The sequence below is a fragment of the Sebastes umbrosus genome, chromosome 22 (assembly GCF_015220745.1).
Source record: "Sebastes umbrosus isolate fSebUmb1 chromosome 22, fSebUmb1.pri, whole genome shotgun sequence".
NCBI lineage: Eukaryota > Metazoa > Chordata > Actinopteri > Perciformes > Sebastidae > Sebastes > Sebastes umbrosus.
The window spans coordinates 15,598,880-15,617,391 of NC_051290.1; the positions used below are offsets into that span (position 1 = coordinate 15,598,880).

Here is an 18,512-nt window from a genome sequence, read left to right on the forward strand (position 1 = left end):
CCTTTAAGTCAGGTCTCTGTCAAAAAAATAGAAAATCCAAATTGTAGGTTGCAATAAAATAATTTAAAATAACAATAGTTAGAGATGATTGGCCAGACCTAAGAGGGGGGCTTGGCCGTGACGTCATCCGTGTTGTTGACACCAGGTGATCGCATAACCAGGTGCAGCTTTCAGGTGATGAGCAGCAGAGGAACCTCATGGCCTGCATCGTGGGAAGACAATCTGGTTTGCAGGAGCTTGCAACCGTGGGCGCTGGAGAGGGTCATTGGTGAGGCTTTCAATGGACTTAATGCTGGAGATCTCTGCAGAGAACTTCATCAATGTCAAGGTCCCTCAAGGGTTCACACCTCGACCAGGTGGATCCTCAGCCCTCAACTCCAGCTAATGTTTTTAGCCTGAAGACAGCTAACCAGCTGGCAGCAACTCTCTGAATGAAAGACAAGGGAGACAAAATGCTGATCAAGATCCAGGGACATGCAACACATGGTGAGTAAAATCCACTTAAAATATACAAATTGTAATAATGCTGGTCTCTTTAAAACAATGAAACAAGCAGAGAGGCTGAGGTGGCTCCTGAGAAAAACAATAATCACCAAAAAAAAAGTCATAGTATAATCTTAGGAAAAAATAGTCATAATATAGTATGTCGAAAAAAGAGTCATAAAAAAGTCCTTATATAGAATGTTTAAAAAGTCATAGTATAGTATGTCAAAAAAAAAAGAGTCATACTATAGCATGTCGAAAAATAGTCATAGTATAGTATGTCAAAAAAATTAAAAAAATGTCATATAGTATATTGAAAATAAAATCATGGTACAGTATGTCGAAAGTTATAGTATAGTAGGTCAAAAAAAGAGTCATAGTATGTAGAAAAGTCATAGTAGGCTATGTTGAAAAAAAGTTATAGTATAGTATGTTGAAAAAAATTCATTGCATAGTATGTCCAAAAAATTAAAAAAATCATAGGGTAGCATGTTGAAAAAATAATTTAAAAGGCCTAATATAGTATGTGGAAAAAATAAAAAAAAGTCATACTATAGTATGTCGAAAAAAATTTAAAAAGGTCATACTATAGCATGTTGCAAAAATAAAAGTCATTGTATAGTATGTCGAAAAATAAATAGTCATAGTATAGTATGTGGAAAAAATAATTAAAAGGTCATAGTATAGTATGTGGAAAAAATAATTAAAAAGTCATAATATAGTATGTGGAAAAAATAAAAGTCATAGTATAGTATGTCGAAAAAAAGATAGTCTTACTATAGTATGTCGAAAAATAAATTAATAAGGCATTATATAGTATGTTGAGAAAAATAAAATAGTCATAGTATAGTATGTCGCAAAAATAAAAAAGGTCATACTATAGTATGTCGCAAAAATAATTATAAAGGCATAATATAGTATGTTGAAAAAAAAAAAAAGTCATAGTATTGTATGTCGAATAATAGTCATTGTATAGTATGTCAAATAAATAAAAAAGTCATACTATAGTATGTCGAAAAAATAATTAAAAAGGCATAATATAGTATGTCGCAAAAATAAAAGTCATAGTACAGTATGTCGAAAAATAGACATAGTATAGTATGTTGAAAAATAAAGTCATACTATAATATGTCGAAAAAATAAAAAAAAGTCATGCTATAGCATGTCGAAAAAATAATTAAGGCATTATATAGTATGTTGAAAAAATTAAAAAGTCATAGTATAGTATGTCGAAAAATAAAGTCATACTATAGCATGTCGAAAAATAATTAAAAAAGCATAATATAGTATGTTGAGAAAAATAAAAAAGTCATAGTACAGTATGTTGAAAAATAAAAAAGTCATACTAAAGCATGTCGAAAAAAATAGTCATAGTGTAGTATTTCGAAAAAATAAAAAGGTCATAGTATAGTATGTTGAAAAAATAAAAAAAAGTCATAGCATAGTATGTCGAATAATAGTCATAGTATAGTATGTCAAAAAAATAAAAGTCATACTATAGCATGTCAAAAAAATTATTAATAAGGCATTATATAGTATGTCGAAAAAATGTCATACTATAGCATGTCGCCAAAAAAAAGTCATAGTATAGTGTGTCAAAAAATAGTCATAGTGTAGTATTTAGAAAAAATAAAGTCATACAATAGCATGTCGAAAAAATAATTAAAAAGGCATAATATAGTATGTTTCAAAAATAAGTCATAGTATAGTATGTTGAAAAAAATTCATTGCATAGTATGTCCAAAAAATTAAAAAAATCATAGGGTAGCATGTTGAAAAAATAATTAAAAAGCATTATATAGTATGTCGAAAAAATAAAAAAGGTCATACTATAGCATGCTGCAAAAATAAAAGTCATTGTATAGTATGTCGAAAAATAAATAGTCATAGTATAGTATGTGGAAAAAATAATTAAAAGGTCATAGTATAGTATGTGGAAAAAATAATTAAAAGGTCATAGTATAGTATGTGGAAAAAATAAAAGTCATAGTATAGTATGTCGAAAAAAAGATAGTCTTACTATAGTATGTCGAAAAATAAATTAATAAGGCATTATATAGTATGTTGAGAAAAATAAAATAGTCATAGTATAGTATGTCGCAAAAATAAAAAAGGTCATACTATAGTATGTCGCAAAAATAATTATAAAGGCATAATATAGTATGTTGAAAAATAATTAAAAAGGCATAATATAGTATGTCGCAAAAATAAAAGTCATAGTACAGTATGTCGAAAATAGACATAGTATAGTATGTTGAAAAATAAAGTCATACTATAATATGTCGAAAAAATTAAAAAAAGTCATGCTATAGCATGTCGAAAAAATAATTAAGGCATTATATAGTATGTCGAAAAATAAAGTCATACTATAGCATGTCGAAAAATAATTAAAAAAGCATAATATAGTATGTTGAGAAAAATAAAAAAGTCATAGTACAGTATGTTGAAAAATAAAAAAGTCATACTAAAGCATGTCGAAAAAAATAGTCATAGTGTAGTATTTCGAAAAAATAAAAAGGTCATAGTATAGTATGTTGAAAAAATAAAAAAAAGTCATTCTATAGCATGTTGAAAAAATAATTAAAAAGCATTATATAGTATGTCGAAAAAATAAAAAAGGTCATACTATAGCATGCTGCAAAAATAAAAGTCATTGTATAGTATGTTGAAAAATAAATAGTCATAGTATAGTATGTGGAAAAAATAATTAAAAGGTCATAGTATAGTATGTGGAAAAAATAAGTCATAGTATAGTATGTCGAAAAAAAGATAGTCTTACTATAGTATGTCGAAAAATAAATTAATAAGGCATTATATAGTATGTTGAGAAAAATAAAATAGTCATAGTATAGTATGTCGCAAAAATAAAAAAGGTCATACTATAGTATGTCGCAAAAATAATTATAAAGGCATAATATAGTATGTTGAAAAAAAAAAAAAGTCATAGTATAGTATGTCGAATAATAGTCATTGTATAGTATGTCAAATAAATAAAAAAGTCATACTATAGTATGTCGAAAAAATAATTAAAAAGGCATAATATAGTATGTCGCAAAAATAAAAGTCATAGTACAGTATGTCGAAAAATAGACATAGTATAGTATGTTGAAAAATAAAGTCATACTATAATATGTCGAAAAAATTAAAAAAAGTCATGCTATAGCATGTCGAAAAAATAATTAAGGCATTATATAGTATGTCGAAAAATAAAGTCATACTATAGCATGTCGAAAAATAATTAAAAAAGCATAATATAGTATGTTGAGAAAAATAAAAAAGTCATAGTACAGTATGTTGAAAAATAAAAAAGTCATACTAAAGCATGTCGAAAAAAATAGTCATAGTGTAGTATTTCGAAAAAATAAAAAGGTCATAGTATAGTATGTTGAAAAAATAAAAAAAAGTCATTCTATAGCATGTTGAAAAAATAATTAAAAAGCATTATATAGTATGTCGAAAAAATAAAAAAGGTCATACTATAGCATGCTGCAAAAATAAAAGTCATTGTATAGTATGTTGAAAAATAAATAGTCATAGTATAGTATGTGGAAAAAATAATTAAAAGGTCATAGTATAGTATGTGGAAAAAATAAGTCATAGTATAGTATGTCGAAAAAAAGATAGTCTTACTATAGTATGTCGAAAAATAAATTAATAAGGCATTATATAGTATGTTGAGAAAAATAAAATAGTCATAGTATAGTATGTCGCAAAAATAAAAAAGGTCATACTATAGTATGTCGCAAAAATAATTATAAAGGCATAATATAGTATGTTGAAAAAAAAAAAAAAGTCATAGTATAGTATGTCGAATAATAGTCATTGTATAGTATGTCAAATAAATAAAAAAGTCATACTATAGTATGTCGAAAAAATAATTAAAAAGGCATAATATAGTATGTCGCAAAAATAAAAGTCATAGTACAGTATGTCGAAAAATAGACATAGTATAGTATGTTGAAAAATAAAGTCATACTATAATATGTCGAAAAAATAAAAAAAAGTCATGCTATAGCATGTCGAAAAAATAATTAAGGCATTATATAGTATGTTGAAAAAATTAAAAAGTCATAGTATAGTATGTCGAAAAATAAAGTCATACTATAGCATGTCGAAAAATAATTAAAAAAGCATAATATAGTATGTTGAGTTAAATAAAAAAGTCATAGTACAGTATGTTGAAAAATAAAAAAGTCATACTAAAGCATGTCGAAAAAAATAGTCATAGTGTAGTATTTCAAAAAAATAAAAAGGTCATAGTATAGTATGTTGAAAAAATAAAAAAAAGTCATAGCATAGTATGTCGAATAATAGTCATAGTATAGTATGTCAAAAAAATAAAAGTCATACTATAGCATGTCAAAAAAATTATTAATAAGGCATTATATAGTATGTCGAAAAAATAAGTCATACTATAGCATGTCGGCAAAAAAAAAGTCATAGTATAGTGTGTCGAAAAATAGTCATAGTGTAGTATTTAGAAAAAATAAAGTCATACAATAGCATGTCGAAAAAATAATTAAAAAGGCATAATATAGTATGTTTCAAAAATAAGTCATAGTATAGCATGTCGAAAAAAATTCATAGCATAGTATGTCGAAAAAGTAATTAAAAAGGCAAAATATAGTATATTGAAAGAATAAAAGTCATACTATAGTATGTCAAACAAATTATTAAAAAGGCATGATATAGCATGTCGAAAAAATAATTAATAAGGCATAATATAGTATGTTGAAAAATTAAAATAGTCATAGTATAGTATCGAAAAAAAGGCATATTGCAAATTTACCCACTGCGGGACTAATAAAGGAATATCTTATCTTATCTTATGTTAATATAGCATGTCAAAAAAATAATATATTATGGTAAAGTATGTTGAAAAAAAATCAGAGTATAGTATGTTGGAAAAAAAGCTATAATGTCATAGTATAGTATGCCATGTCTTTTCTTCATGGCATGTTTTTGTTTTACAGCCAGTACCAAAAAAAAACAACTCCAACCATTCTTCTGTGCATACTGTCTGTCAGTTTATTTTTATTTTTTATAAATCAGGAAGATATGATTTGTTATGTAACAGCCTGTACAACGCAACACAAATAAAGAAAACAATAAAAATTAAAATTGTACAAAGCAGCACTGGGCCGTAAATAACCCATATAACAATAGTTTTCACATTTTTTGATCAGAAGTTTTTGTCCTTCTGCCAAACCCCGTAGATCTTCCACCAGTCAGATCACAGCTGCTCGTAGAAGGTGATTGAGCTTCTTCAATTATAATTTTTGAGTTTGACTCAGCAAAAAATGTTGGGGGGGGTTTTCCTGTTCTGTAGCAGGATTATCAAATTGGCAACAGGACTGAGAACGGTGAAAAAGAAACGCTTTGGAAAGCTGTTCACATACAATCAATCATTAAATGGATGTTTCGGATTAAATAAAAACCCTTTGTATAAACATTTGACAAATGTAAATAAATGATAGTAGTTGAATTAAAAGAACCGCAGAGCCCTAATGAATGACATTCACATGTAAACACCAGTGTAGGTCGTAGGATGCAGATGACTGGACGTCCCTGCTGATCTAGAAACTACATGTTGTTGGCTCTGGAGGTTCTGCCATGTAAACAGAGTCAGACATGACTGATGGACAGATCAGAGTGGAGGTGTGAGTGGATCTAGAGTAAACGATGAAGGGGGGAAGCGAGACAGTCGGAGTGATGTGGAAAACCACTCAAACCTTTTGGCTTCAGTCCATTTAACTACTCTGTTATTTAAAAAAAAAAGTGACATAGGATATTCGCTTTCTTGCCAAGAGTTAGCTAGAGAAGACTGATTCCACTCGCACATAAGAGTGGTATCAATCGTCTCATCTTATTCTGCAGGAAAGTGAATAAGCACATTTCCCAAAAATGTCAAACTTTCACTTTTTCCCTTTTCCTGTATCAAAACCTACCAAGTCTAGAAGTAAATATATATATATATTTTTAAACATCTCATAATGGATCCTCTCATTTGTAACACTAAAGCAAAGGCTGGAACATCATATGCCATTCATTAACTTAATACAAAAACTTTTAGCTTCCAAAAAGTCAATTTTTTCTGTCAAACCTTCCAGTTTTGTCCACAGTTTTTTAAAGCCTGTGAATGTTTTTTTTCCATTTCACAAAGACGAGTCAGACATGATACCGGGCCACAACAGAAAAACGCAAACAGGACTGATAAAGTAGCCGAAATGCTATAATGTGGAGACATGAAGAGAACAGCAACATACAAGGTTGTACATGTGTAAACTTTTGTTCTTCCCTCCAGTTTTCTAAAATCTTCCCGCCCTAAAAGAAGTCACAATCACAAGACACTCTTGGGTTCATTTTTCAGATTCAAGTGTCTTTTATGTTTTTTGTATTTTTGTGAAAACATTGTCACTTTTTATTTTTTGTTGACCCACGTTTCAGTCTTTTATAGGTGACAGTCCGTTAATGTGCAGGTTGGCAGGGGACAGCTCCTCCCAAATTAAAAAAAAACACTGACCAGTGCAGAGGTGATGATAAGTGTTAAAATAAGTGCCAAAATGTTAAGAAAAAAAATCGCTGTTTGTGAAGGTGGAAGAAAAATATGTTGGGAACAATGAGAACAAAACCGTGGCAACAAAAAAAAACAAAAACCCTAACTGTAGCGAATGAACAAACGTGTCGTGTCGAGTCGATGAGAAGTTAAGTTTAAAAATCGCCCCACGAGTGTCCAAAACATAAAGTGCAGGCAGTGTCTGTTCTTCTTTGAAACCGCCGTAGCCCCTGGCCATTAAAAAAGTCCAAGAGCAAACAACCAAAAAAAACAACAAAATAAACAAAAATCAATAATGCTGAATTGTCAACAATCCACAGCTGGAACAGCTGGATTCCAGAGGAGTCTCTCGCTCAAGGCAGGGGTTGGATTTGGTTGTCAGTTTATTAAAAGTACCGAGGAGCGCCACGCGGACCCCCCCCACTTCCACCCGAATGCCTCCCCTCCGTCCTTCCGTTCACTCGACCCGGATGAGCAGTCCGTAGAGGAGCGTGCCGCCCTGCTCTTTCGTGATCCACTCGATCTCCGAGTTGCTGAATCGAGGGTCCAGGGGCTCGCTGTGGCCGAGCGTCTGCGGTCCCACCTTGTAGGAGCCCGGACGCACACACACCTGGAATCCCACCTGAGCCTGGTGGCTGCGGTGAGAGCGGGGGTCCCGAAATCTGCATGAGGAGAAGAAGAGCTATCAGTAAGTGCTCCCTCACAGACAGGTGCGTACCAAATGTATTAGTGATTTTGTGAACTTGGTGGACTTACTGCACTTTGGGGGCAAAGATCTCCATGCCGGAGTAGCGCATAGTTGGCGAGAGCCGCACTCTGGGAACCTCCCTGCCGGGGGCGCAGTTCTCCTCCGGCTCACTGTAGCCATTAGGCCCCTCCGCCTTCACCGGGGACACTGAGAAGATAGACGACGTCCCTGCAACAACAAAATTACATTTCTAGTTAAGACCAGTAGCCCATAGACCGCAGACTAATGACGGCCCTCAGAAACCTTTAGTGCAGCCCCTGAACGTGACATGAGATGCATACGTTATATATATATATAATCACCCGCGGCCCACTCTCAATAGCTTACGTTTAATACACCTCTTGGCTACTGCGTCAAACTGCACCCGCCCTAATAAGTGTCTGTCAGGTTAAGAATGACAACTTGTAGAAAGCTACTGGTTGCCTGGCAACTAGTGGCATCTCTTGAGTGTCGTGGAATTATCAATGCTAGTGCTATTTGCTTAAGTTTCGGTGGATAACTCGGTCATTTAATGTGGAAATAAGATGGAATAGATATTTTCTTTTATGTTTGTACTTTTCCTGTGTGGCCCTCAATCCTATGCAGGCTCCCTAAATTGGCACTTACTAACTAACTAAATCTCTTTTGTCTCTTTTGTCTTTGTAAAAAGGGAACCAGTGATTTTCCTACCAGGCAACAGCTGGCTGTGGTCCAGCGTGCGCCGCAGGGCTCCTACGCTGGTGCCGTGGTATGCGATGTGCCACTTCTTCAGTGCATTAGAAACCTCACAGTGGGGCTTGATCCTGCACAAAGAGGACACATGATGCAACAGTGAGAACGCTATGCAGATGTTAATTACAAATTAATAGATTACACAGCCTGTAAGTCAGCAAGTAGCTGAGATGTTTAGCTTTCCCAAATGGAAAATGTAGGCCTATTAAAAAATAAATAAAAAAACCAACAGGGATTTGGACAAAAAAAAAATTATCAAAAATTCTAAATGTCAACTTTTTACTTTTGTTATCATCAACATTAGTGGTTATTTGCATGAAAACACACAATTCAGATTTATAGGAAATAAATAATTTTATTTTTATTTAAACATTTGCTTTGATTAAAACAAAAAATCTTGATATTCATAGTTTTAATGATGTATTATAAGCTGCTCAGAGCTAGTGTTAGGAAGTTAAACAGGTCAGAATTCCTTCTCTAATATCTATTTTACATTGCTGTGAAAACATCTCCTTCAAACAATTGTATATATCCAAATTTCTTGCCAAAAACTAAATTTTACAAGATTACATTTGAACACATGATGACGTTATAATTTACCTTCGCCCAATACAATTATTTACTGAGTTTGAACGTATCAAAATGTCAAAACAACTAAGATTATACAGGGTACACAGTCATTTTATATCTGACTAAGAGATGGTCCTCTCACCTGAGGCCGAAGCGGCACCATCCGAAGGGCAGGGCGTAGTCCCGCGGCGGTTCTCCTCTCTTGTAATAAGCCTCGTCACCCCGAAGCTTGTGACAGGACTCACAGTAGCACAGGTTGTACTTTGCGTCTTCGTTAAAATAGCCATCTTATGGGCGGTGGTAAAGAAGACAAAGATTGTGGTTGTTTGATCGACATGATTTTTAGATCTGAAACAAAGATCATGGCAGAAAGGTTTGGAGTAAAACTCACCTGGTAACGTGAGCAGGTCCTTGAAGCGCGAGCACAGTGCCTGGTACTCACAGGTCTTGTTGGGGTTGACCTCTGGAGGAGGCGTCCAGCACACACTCTCTTTGATTCCTGCATGTAAAACAAAATAGATCAAGACTCAAACGATTAAACAAAACCTAAATAAGAAGATGAACTAGAATTACCGCCTCGCAGTTGTATGCCTCCGCAAATCAAGTTGCAATTTACATCCATGTCTGTCCAAAATGTCACTTTATCATTTTATCCTATTAGACATTTGTGTGAAATTGTCAGAAATAGCATATTAATTCTTGAATTATGGACAAAAACGTGTGTTGGGAGGTCACAGTGACGGTTGACCACCAAACTCTAATCTGCTCAGCTTGTATGCAAGTGGATGTTTGTTTCAGATGTAATGAAATTCCCTCCAGGTGTATCTGTGCTATATGTTACGTATGAGCTACATACTATAGCTTTTTTTTTTCAACATTAGTTTTCGTATGACTTTTTTCGACATGCTATACTATGACTTAATTTTTCGACATACTATGCTGTGACTTTTCATATTTTTTCAACATACCATACTACTGTTTTTTTTTTTTTTTTCCGACATACTATACCATGACTTTTAAAATGTTTTCAACGTACTGTACTATGACTTTTTTAATATTTTTTTCAACATACTCTACTATGACTTTTAATATTTTTTTCAACATACTATACTATGACTTTTTTTTTCTTTTTTCGACATACTATACAATAACTTTTAATTTTTTCAAAATACTGTATTATGGCTTTTTATTTTTCGACATACGATGACTTTTTTTTCGACTTACTATACAATGAAGTTTTTTACTTTTTCGACAAACTGTACTATGACTTTTAAAAAAAAATTCGACATACTATACTACGAGTTTTTTAAAAATTTCTAGACATAGTAAACAGTATTATAAATTTTTTTACTTATTTCGACATACTGTACTATGACTTTTTATTTTTTCAACATACCATGTCTTTTTTTCGACATACTATACAATGACATTTTAAGATATTTTTGAAATACTATATTGTGACTTTTTTTTAAAATTTCGACATACTATGCTATGACTTTTTTAATATTTAGACATAGTATACAGTACTATAGAATTTCTTTTTCTTTTTTACATACTATACTATGACTTTTTTTTGACATACTATACTATTAGTTTTTTCGACATACTATGCTATTACTTTTTATTTCTTAAACATACTATACTATGACTTTTTTAAAGTTTTTTTCGACATACTACACTATGACTTTTTTTTCGGACATATTATACCGACTCTTTTTTGACAAACTACACTATGACTAACTAGACTACACTAAACTACTCTCCACGCCAGCGTGGAGGGATAACAAGTAGTAACCAGAGGCTTCTTACCGTCAACCATGTCCGCCTTCTCCATGTCGCCCTGACAACGGGTCTCACCACTCTCTCCACCCACAGCTGGCACGTTGTTTGTTACTATAGTAACCTGCCATGATGACACAATATTCATTTGCATATCATCTTGAGATTTTGTTCATCGTGAGGTACTGCTGAAGTAATTAACTGATTAGTCAATTAGCACAAAATTATCATTTTCTAGATAATTCATTAATCGTTTAAGTCATTCAGCAAACAAAAACATCAAACATCAAACAGAAATGAATGATCCAGTGTGCGCATGCTGACCTGTTCACATTGGCCATAGAGGTCGATAAAGGGGTAGCAGGGTGAAGGAATGTCCTGCACCGCCACACCCTGGTCCATGCCGTTAACGTAGAGGTGGAGACAACTGTTGGCGTCCACCAGCAGACCCAACACTGTCCCCTCTGGACAAGTGTCCAGATTAGGACCATAGTTCTCACATATCTGAGGAGGAAAAAGAAATGAGTGATTAGAAGAAAGAAAAAAAGAAAGGAGTGTTTGGAGGGGTTTGGTGAAAGAAGTAGAAACAGAAGAAAGGAGAGACATCAGATCAGTCTGTCATGTTGGAGTTGTCTTACATGACAGACTGATTTTGTGTCTGTGTGTGTGTTTACCTTGAGGGAGTTATGGAAGACAGAGTCTCTCTGCAGCAGCCATGCGGAGCGCTTCAGACAACACGCCGTGGAGGGGAAGTTGAGCCGGTCGGGGGAGTGACCTATCACCCCTAACGACAGCGACGACGTCCACGACGGGTTCAGACGGTCGATTTGAAACTGGTGATGAAAGAGAGGCTGTTGACAAACTGGAACAGTCACAGCCTAAAATAACTTGTCATCGTATTCGGAATATAGTCTACAGGTACGGTATGGTATAATAAAGCTGAAGCGTAGCCGCGTGGACCGCATATAGACACCACACCACCCAGTTACGTCACCTGGAACAGCTGCTGGCGGGCCAGCGGCTGGGCGGTGACCAGCAGGCCCTGGTTGTAGCTGGATACTCTGGCTGCTGTCAGGTTCTGGTTGGACAACTGGATGTTTTTGCCGTGGTTCTCCAGGAACGCCATGATGGTGGGCACCAGCGCACACACCTCAGTAGTCTCCACCTAAAGGCAACAAGAGGTGACATGAATAGTCTGAGTTTCTCTTGGTGAATTCAATGATGCAGTGAATAACACTTTTGTTTAACAGACAGAGCGGTGCTCCTACCTCTCTGACGGGGGTGCCGTCCTCCTCTCCTTCACTGCAGCTGTCTGAGGAGAGCGAGGGCGCCTTCACGCTTTCCAAGTCCTCCATCAACGAAGAGCTCACGATGGACACCGCCGTTATCCGCCCATACAGGTCCAAAACTGCATACACATTCTGCGAGGAGACAGGGAGAGGTGTTGAATGGCAGCGTGGGACCCTGTAGCTGTGTACTGTAGACGTGTGTGTGTGTGTGTGTGTGTGTGTGTGTGTGTGTGTGTGTGTGTGTATGTATGTGTGTGTTTGTGTGTGTACCTTGGCTACTGCAGTCGCTGCAGGACCCATGTCTTCTCCATCAATGAAGATGTGCATGGTGTCGTCACTGCACCTCTTCACACCCACGCGGTTTCCAACCTAAAACAATGATATTCAGGTGAGTACTGCAGGTACTGGGTATGATGAGTAATGTGGATATAAACTGCTGGTGACTGACAACTTTTCAACTTTGTTTTCTGTCTTACAGACTCCCATCAAGAGTGTGGCACTTAACAAACTGTTCAAATACCACCCTTTCAAGTACATCAAATTAAATTAATAACCAGTTACTCATTTAATTGTGTATAATCGACTTCATCTGGTAACCACAGAATATAATATATCTCCTTTAGGTCATCGACTGTAACAGAAAATAATCCAGATTCAAATCATTTAACTTGAAGATTGATGGATTAAAGTAAATCACAAAATAATCCACGCCCTTTGTTACTTAAAGGTCAACGTATAATAATGGTTTACATGTTAAATGTCGGCAGGCGCGGCAGGGGCCGCAGGGGCGGCAGAAGCGGCAGAAGCTCAGTCTGTAGGGATATCCCAGACGGACCAGGTACGGAGTGTGGACTGGTAGCTGGAGAGGTGCTAGTTCACCTCCTTGAGCAAGGCACCGAACCCCTAACTGCTCGGGGCGCTGTGCTGTGCCGACCCATCAATCTGACATCTCTCCACAAATCAAGAAATATATGTATGTAAATCAAGAGCAAAAATAAAATACATTACATATATTAATACGTTGTTTGGCCTGAACTGTGAGTAATCCTACTGTGACTTCTTCTTATTTGCATAGCTGTTTTTAAAAAGCACATTATAAATATATATTTTTACCCCTATCAGGAGCTATAACCCCATCATTTATTATATCTTTAACTGTGCAATACTGACTTAACAGTGCAATAATGTAGTTCAGTAATTCAGCTGTGCAATAATCTGGTTTACTCTAGCATTAACACTGCATTCATTTATACAGTACATTTAAAATAATATCCTTATTCACATTCATCACTGATGATGTGTCCAAGTCGCATATTTCTTATTTATATTTTCTTGTGATTTCTCTATTTTTATATATTTATATTTTAGAACGGGAGCAAAACGTAGCTCAATTCCCCCCCGGGGACCAATAAAGTAATTCTGATCCTGATATTTATTTCCTTGCCGCAGAGAGGAGGGAGGGTGTCGGGGCCGGATTGGAATTGGGCCTTAGTGTGGAAAAAAACGGATAAACAGCTGAGTTTGACGGTGAGTGCCTGGCAACGACTTGTTGTTAAGCACGTGCAATGGAACGAGGAGGGAGAATGCGACATCTAGTGGCTGAATGCTATCAATAGCACCCTTAAATGATAACAAAATCAAAAAGATGGTTTATGATGGTTAAAGAATAACAGACAAAGGAGGATAGATTTTGGGTTTTAAGATGTGATACTGATAAGTCACTTCTCTTTCAGACTGTGACAATCTCAAAGCTCTGATAACATCTTTAGTCTGAAGTCGGGGATTTTAAGCAGCCAGAGGGGCTCTGTCAATGACTGCGACAGAAGAAGAGATCCTTGAGGGTTTAAAGGTCTTTGATATGACCTCTAATCTAACCGTGCTCACAGAGCAAGGAGCTGCAGCTTACCGTCAGCCGGTCCAGTGAACAGCCGTAGTTCTGGCGCTGCAGCACACCGTTGCGACGGACCTCAGAGCCGCAGAGCAGCCAGGTGACCTTGGTGCGGAGCTGAGGGAGGGAGGGGGAGAGACCTGACAGCGGGCACGACGGCAGCTCCGGAGGTGCCAGTGTGGTCAGACCGATATGCAGCGAACCGCACCACTGCTCATCCACTTCATCAATCCTCACCTGCAGAGGACGGAGATAGAGGAATCAGGAAAGAGAGAAAAACAAAACAAGTACCAGTTAGGAGGGGAAAACAAAACAACGTCAAATCTATTGGAGAAAATTGTATTTCTAGTATATGCAGACACAAGTATTCAGGAGGTTAATGTGCACATTTACCTCAAACAGCTCGTCTGCTTTGAGTTCCTTCGCGCTGAACACGATGCCGTGAGCGTAACCTCCAACTCTGACGCCCTGGCAACCGTCGCCGAGCAGCACCACGTTCTTACCGTGTTTACTGTGGAGCCGATGGGCAACACCTGCCACTACACAGAAAACATTTATTATTATTTATTTATCTTTTACATGTAGTATTCCATACAACTACATGGTAGATTTAAAACTACATCTTATATTGGTTGAAAACTACATTTAAAAAAAAAGGTATTTTACTAAGTGTTTTACAGACTTTTCATACAATTCAAAAGCTTCTAGACTAAAAGTGATGAGGCTTTATTTCTCATGCTTTCAAGGCTTTGCAGACCTGAGTCGAGACGCTGATGTGTACCTGGTGAGTGGATGGGGAAGCTCTTCTCAGTGATGTTGCTGGTACAGAGGCTGTTGTCAAGCGGGCCTGAGGAGCTGGTGATGGAAACCTGAACGCACTGACCATACAGGTCGATCACAGCGTACACCTCTGAGAGACAAACAGAGAAATGGATATTGGGTCATCAAATGAAACCGGCTGCAGCAGAGTCCTCGTTTCACATTTCTGACTTCCACCGACTAATCTTTACCTGGCGGCAGACCGGTGCAGGCGACACCTTGATCCACACCGTTGATGTAATAATGGAGGTTGCCGCTGGCTGAGCGCATCATGCCGATCCTTGACCCCGTGGTCAGGGAGTCCAGGTCGCAACCGTAGTTGTTGCGCATCGTGTTGCCATCCTGCATGATGGCGGTTCCGCTGCGAAAAAAGCAGGAAGACAGAAAAAAAGGTTTTGAATTAACACACTAATACATTTTTTGGGAATGAACAGAAATAAAAACACAACCTGATCTAAAAAAAAATGTTTAATGAAAAACTCTACCTGAGCATCCAAGTGTCATAGTCGATATCGGTCATAGTGTTGGGAAACTCAAGCTCATCGGGCCTGATGGCTGTCACTCCTGGACACAGAGGAGGGAGGAGAAAATCTGTGGTGATTACACATGAAATACATTTACACATCAGGTCTGAAATACAGTTACACAGGTAAATGTTAGGAAACATACAGTACATTTAATTGGAATATTTTGCAATTTTAACTTCACATATCAAAAAAAGAGGGATAGAGAGCAGAGTGGAAACAGTAGAAACACTTCACCTGCTTCTATTGAACCCGACCAGCGGTCCACCATCTTCTGGATAATGATTTCAAACAGCTCTCCGTCTCGAAGGCACCTGCAACGAGGTCAAAAGTTAAAATCCTGAGGCAGCTCCATCACAAGGAATTATCTAAATACTGTTTAATCTTAAACATCTGAGAGATGTTTCAGAACTATTATGAATTTCAGTGTAGTTCATAACTTTGTCTACACCAGGTCAAAGTTCCTTTCTTACGTGTTGGGTTATTCCCCTGTCAACACCGTGTCAAACTAATCACTACCTGTTTTGTATCTGTGAGCAACACCACCTACGCCAGGTGTGACCCAACGAGCCGAACGACATTTCTCATTAGCATTTTGTGACTGATAGATGGATGTGATTCGCTGAAAGTTATTTGTTTCCTCACCTGTTGGAAATGACAATAGCGTCGTTGAACTCGCTGCGGCAGTTCTGTCGCAGGGCGGTGCGCCCCCCGTTGGTGATGACGGCGTTAGTGCCGTGCAGGTGGTGGAAACGCAGGTCGTTGGTTGTATTGACCCCTCCTACCGAGCAGGGGCTCCCGGGGGACATGGCGGTGGGGCCGTCTGAGCTGTCCTCTGGGAGAGGCAGGAGGTCCACTAACAAAAGGGGAAATAGATTTAGAAGTTCACATCATCTAAATATATATATATAGTATATTCGAATATGGATGCCTGTTTATGTTCCTCTCCCTCTCTCACCCATGTCGTCCATGATGGTGGCCTGAGCAGCCTGGCCATAGAGGTCCACCACGGCGTAGACACTGGGAGGGACATTCCAGGCTGCGGGACCCTGAGCCACACCGTTTACAAAGAAGTGGAGGCTGCCGTCTTCTTTCCGCACTACACCTACTGTGTCCCCGGCCTGCAAGAGGGGGACAAGTGGGAAAAGGGTTAATAAAAATGCTGAAAGTGAAAGGTCACAAGCGTTGTGGGAGGAGGAAGGAGCAAAGAGGGTGATGGGTAAAAACCATAGACTGTATATAAAGATGAAGGACATGAAAGCTCCCCAAAAGTGAAGCCAAAACATCTGGATTGCCCCCCTGGTGGCTGGCTGCAGTATAGGTCATAAAGCCTGCCTCGTCCATGTTAGCAGATGAGACGTGGGCCAAACTAAAAAGTCAAAGTACACGTCAAATACATTTTTCCCAAAGATGGTTTCTGTCATTTTAGGTAGCTCTTATCACGCTGATGTATGTTTAAGTGTTCAATTTTATGCTAAGTTTGGTTTTAATTAGTTATTTGATGCAATAAAAAGGGAGTGTGACGGCTGCTGTGCTCGGCTCGCGATTGGCTCGGGCGGTTGTGTGGGGGCGGGACTTTGATACCGTGATTCCATCCCCCCGATCCCTACTTCGCAGACTCTAAAAGTAATAAAAAACTAATATCCCTCACCTTGAGCCGGTCCAGGTTGTGTCCGTACTCATCCAGTATTGTTGTTCCGTTGTGCATTACGCCGTTCCCCGTCATCATCCACGTCCCTGCAAAGCAGACACACCGCAAAAAAAGTTGTTTTTTTTCTTGTGAGATCCACACATACAGAGAAATGTAGCAGCAATACTACTTTTTCTATTTGTATTTTTTACCTGAGCGCAGGTTGGTCATGGTGGAGGGCAGCTGCAGGTATGCAGGGTTGTGCGTTGTGACACCGATTTCGATGGAACCCGCCCACTTGTCCACCATCTTATCGATGCGAACCTGGAACACCTCGTTGGAGCGGAGCGGCCGGCTGCTCAGGACCACGCCGTGATTGAAGTCATCAGTTGCACTGTGAAAGCAGTGTTATGAGTAACAGCAGAATGAGACCATACAACACTAAAGCTGAAGAGTTTTTTTCATTTTGAAGTATTCCCAAACTTTTTGAAACCTTCTGAGCACTATTAAGATCATCTTACACTTTCCACACATAGAAATGCTATACTCAGACAAGTAAAGTGGACTTTTATATATTAATATTCAGCCTCTTAAACCTCTCTGGTAGGGTCATGACGTACCCAATTTAACAAATTGATGACAGAAGATGCCATAAACCCAATAAAAACCCCCACTGTTAAAATGTTCAGGGTATTCCATCAATTGTCAAGCAAACTAAAACAAGTCAAAATCAAGCCTGTAAAGAATAAGAAAGCCTGCAATGAATTCAAGGGCAACGTGGGAGGTTGACTCACTGTGGCCGCAGCGCAGTCCTGCCGTCGCTGATGATGGCGGCCTTCTGGCCACAGTTGGCGTGAAAGAGCAGTCGGTCGGGACCCTCCGAGTCCGGAGTGAGAGAAAGCGCTGGCCTGGGCCGGCCCACGTCGGGCGATAAAGCCCTCATGATGGCGTTGTTGCGTCTGAGGCGGTCGCTGTGGTTGTGGTTGTGGACTATGGTGACTTTGACGGCCATGCCGTAGAGGTCGACCACGCCGTAGACCACGCCGGGGGTCTGGGCTGCCGCAACGCCTTGGGAAAAAACACAGAGTGGTTAGGAGACAGCCAACAGTCTCAGTTACAGTATTTCTAACTTGTGTTTGTACGTATTGATTAGAAGTATAAAGATCATCTTCAGTCACATCTTAATGCTGACTCTGCTAACAGACTATTCCGTCACTAATTCTAGCTATCTTGCAATAAGTAGTTTATTATGTAAAGCATCATGGGATAACAAATCTATACAGACAAATCTATATTTTGATGTTTCATTTGGCCTCTCTGTCTGTTCTGAGCTGTGTGTTTCTCAATCACTCATTTATACCCATCACCATCATATCACTGCGACCACCCACTTCCATCCCAGCCCCGAAGCGTCTTCTCCATGTGCCTCACCTTGGTCGATGCCATTGATGTAGAAGTGGAGCGCTCCGCTGGCTTTGCGCATCAACCCTATGTGATCTCCCTCCTAAAATGAGA

General features: G+C 37.7%; 1 protein-coding gene and 1 long non-coding RNA gene across 3 annotated transcripts in view; one reads left to right on the top strand and one right to left on the bottom strand.

Moving 5' to 3' along the window:
* LOC119481719 lies at nt 1-5,769 on the top strand. Its single transcript, XR_005205254.1, has 2 exons — nt 1-486; nt 5,457-5,769. It is a non-coding gene; the product is annotated as an uncharacterized LOC119481719 (long non-coding RNA).
* neurl4 (neuralized E3 ubiquitin protein ligase 4) overlaps nt 5,489-18,512 on the bottom strand; it is a 24,020-nt gene continuing 10,996 nt past the window's right edge. The window contains exons 7-29 of one of the 2 annotated variants that reach the window (XM_037758759.1): nt 18,429-18,501; nt 17,792-18,065; nt 17,210-17,391; nt 17,019-17,104; nt 16,326-16,488; nt 16,013-16,223; nt 15,605-15,681; nt 15,329-15,407; nt 15,035-15,204; nt 14,806-14,934; nt 14,418-14,563; nt 14,043-14,261; nt 12,407-12,505; nt 12,116-12,268; nt 11,842-12,012; nt 11,522-11,680; nt 11,172-11,351; nt 10,878-10,971; nt 9,460-9,567; nt 9,211-9,355; nt 8,457-8,569; nt 7,796-7,955; nt 5,489-7,701 (exon numbers count right to left, since the gene is read on the bottom strand). In XM_037758759.1, coding sequence (XP_037614687.1) covers nt 7,497-7,701; nt 7,796-7,955; nt 8,457-8,569; nt 9,211-9,355; nt 9,460-9,567; nt 10,878-10,971; nt 11,172-11,351; nt 11,522-11,680; nt 11,842-12,012; nt 12,116-12,268; nt 12,407-12,505; nt 14,043-14,261; nt 14,418-14,563; nt 14,806-14,934; nt 15,035-15,204; nt 15,329-15,407; nt 15,605-15,681; nt 16,013-16,223; nt 16,326-16,488; nt 17,019-17,104; nt 17,210-17,391; nt 17,792-18,065; nt 18,429-18,501 — 3,396 coding nt within the window. In that variant the 3' untranslated portion in view covers nt 5,489-7,496. Of the gene's footprint in view, nt 7,702-7,795; nt 7,956-8,456; nt 8,570-9,210; nt 9,356-9,459; nt 9,568-10,877; nt 10,972-11,171; nt 11,352-11,521; nt 11,681-11,841; nt 12,013-12,115; nt 12,269-12,406; nt 12,506-14,042; nt 14,262-14,417; nt 14,564-14,805; nt 14,935-15,034; nt 15,205-15,328; nt 15,435-15,604; nt 15,682-16,012; nt 16,224-16,325; nt 16,489-17,018; nt 17,105-17,209; nt 17,392-17,791; nt 18,066-18,428; nt 18,502-18,512 lie in introns of both variants that reach the window. The other variant, XM_037758758.1, reaches the window with a different exon arrangement.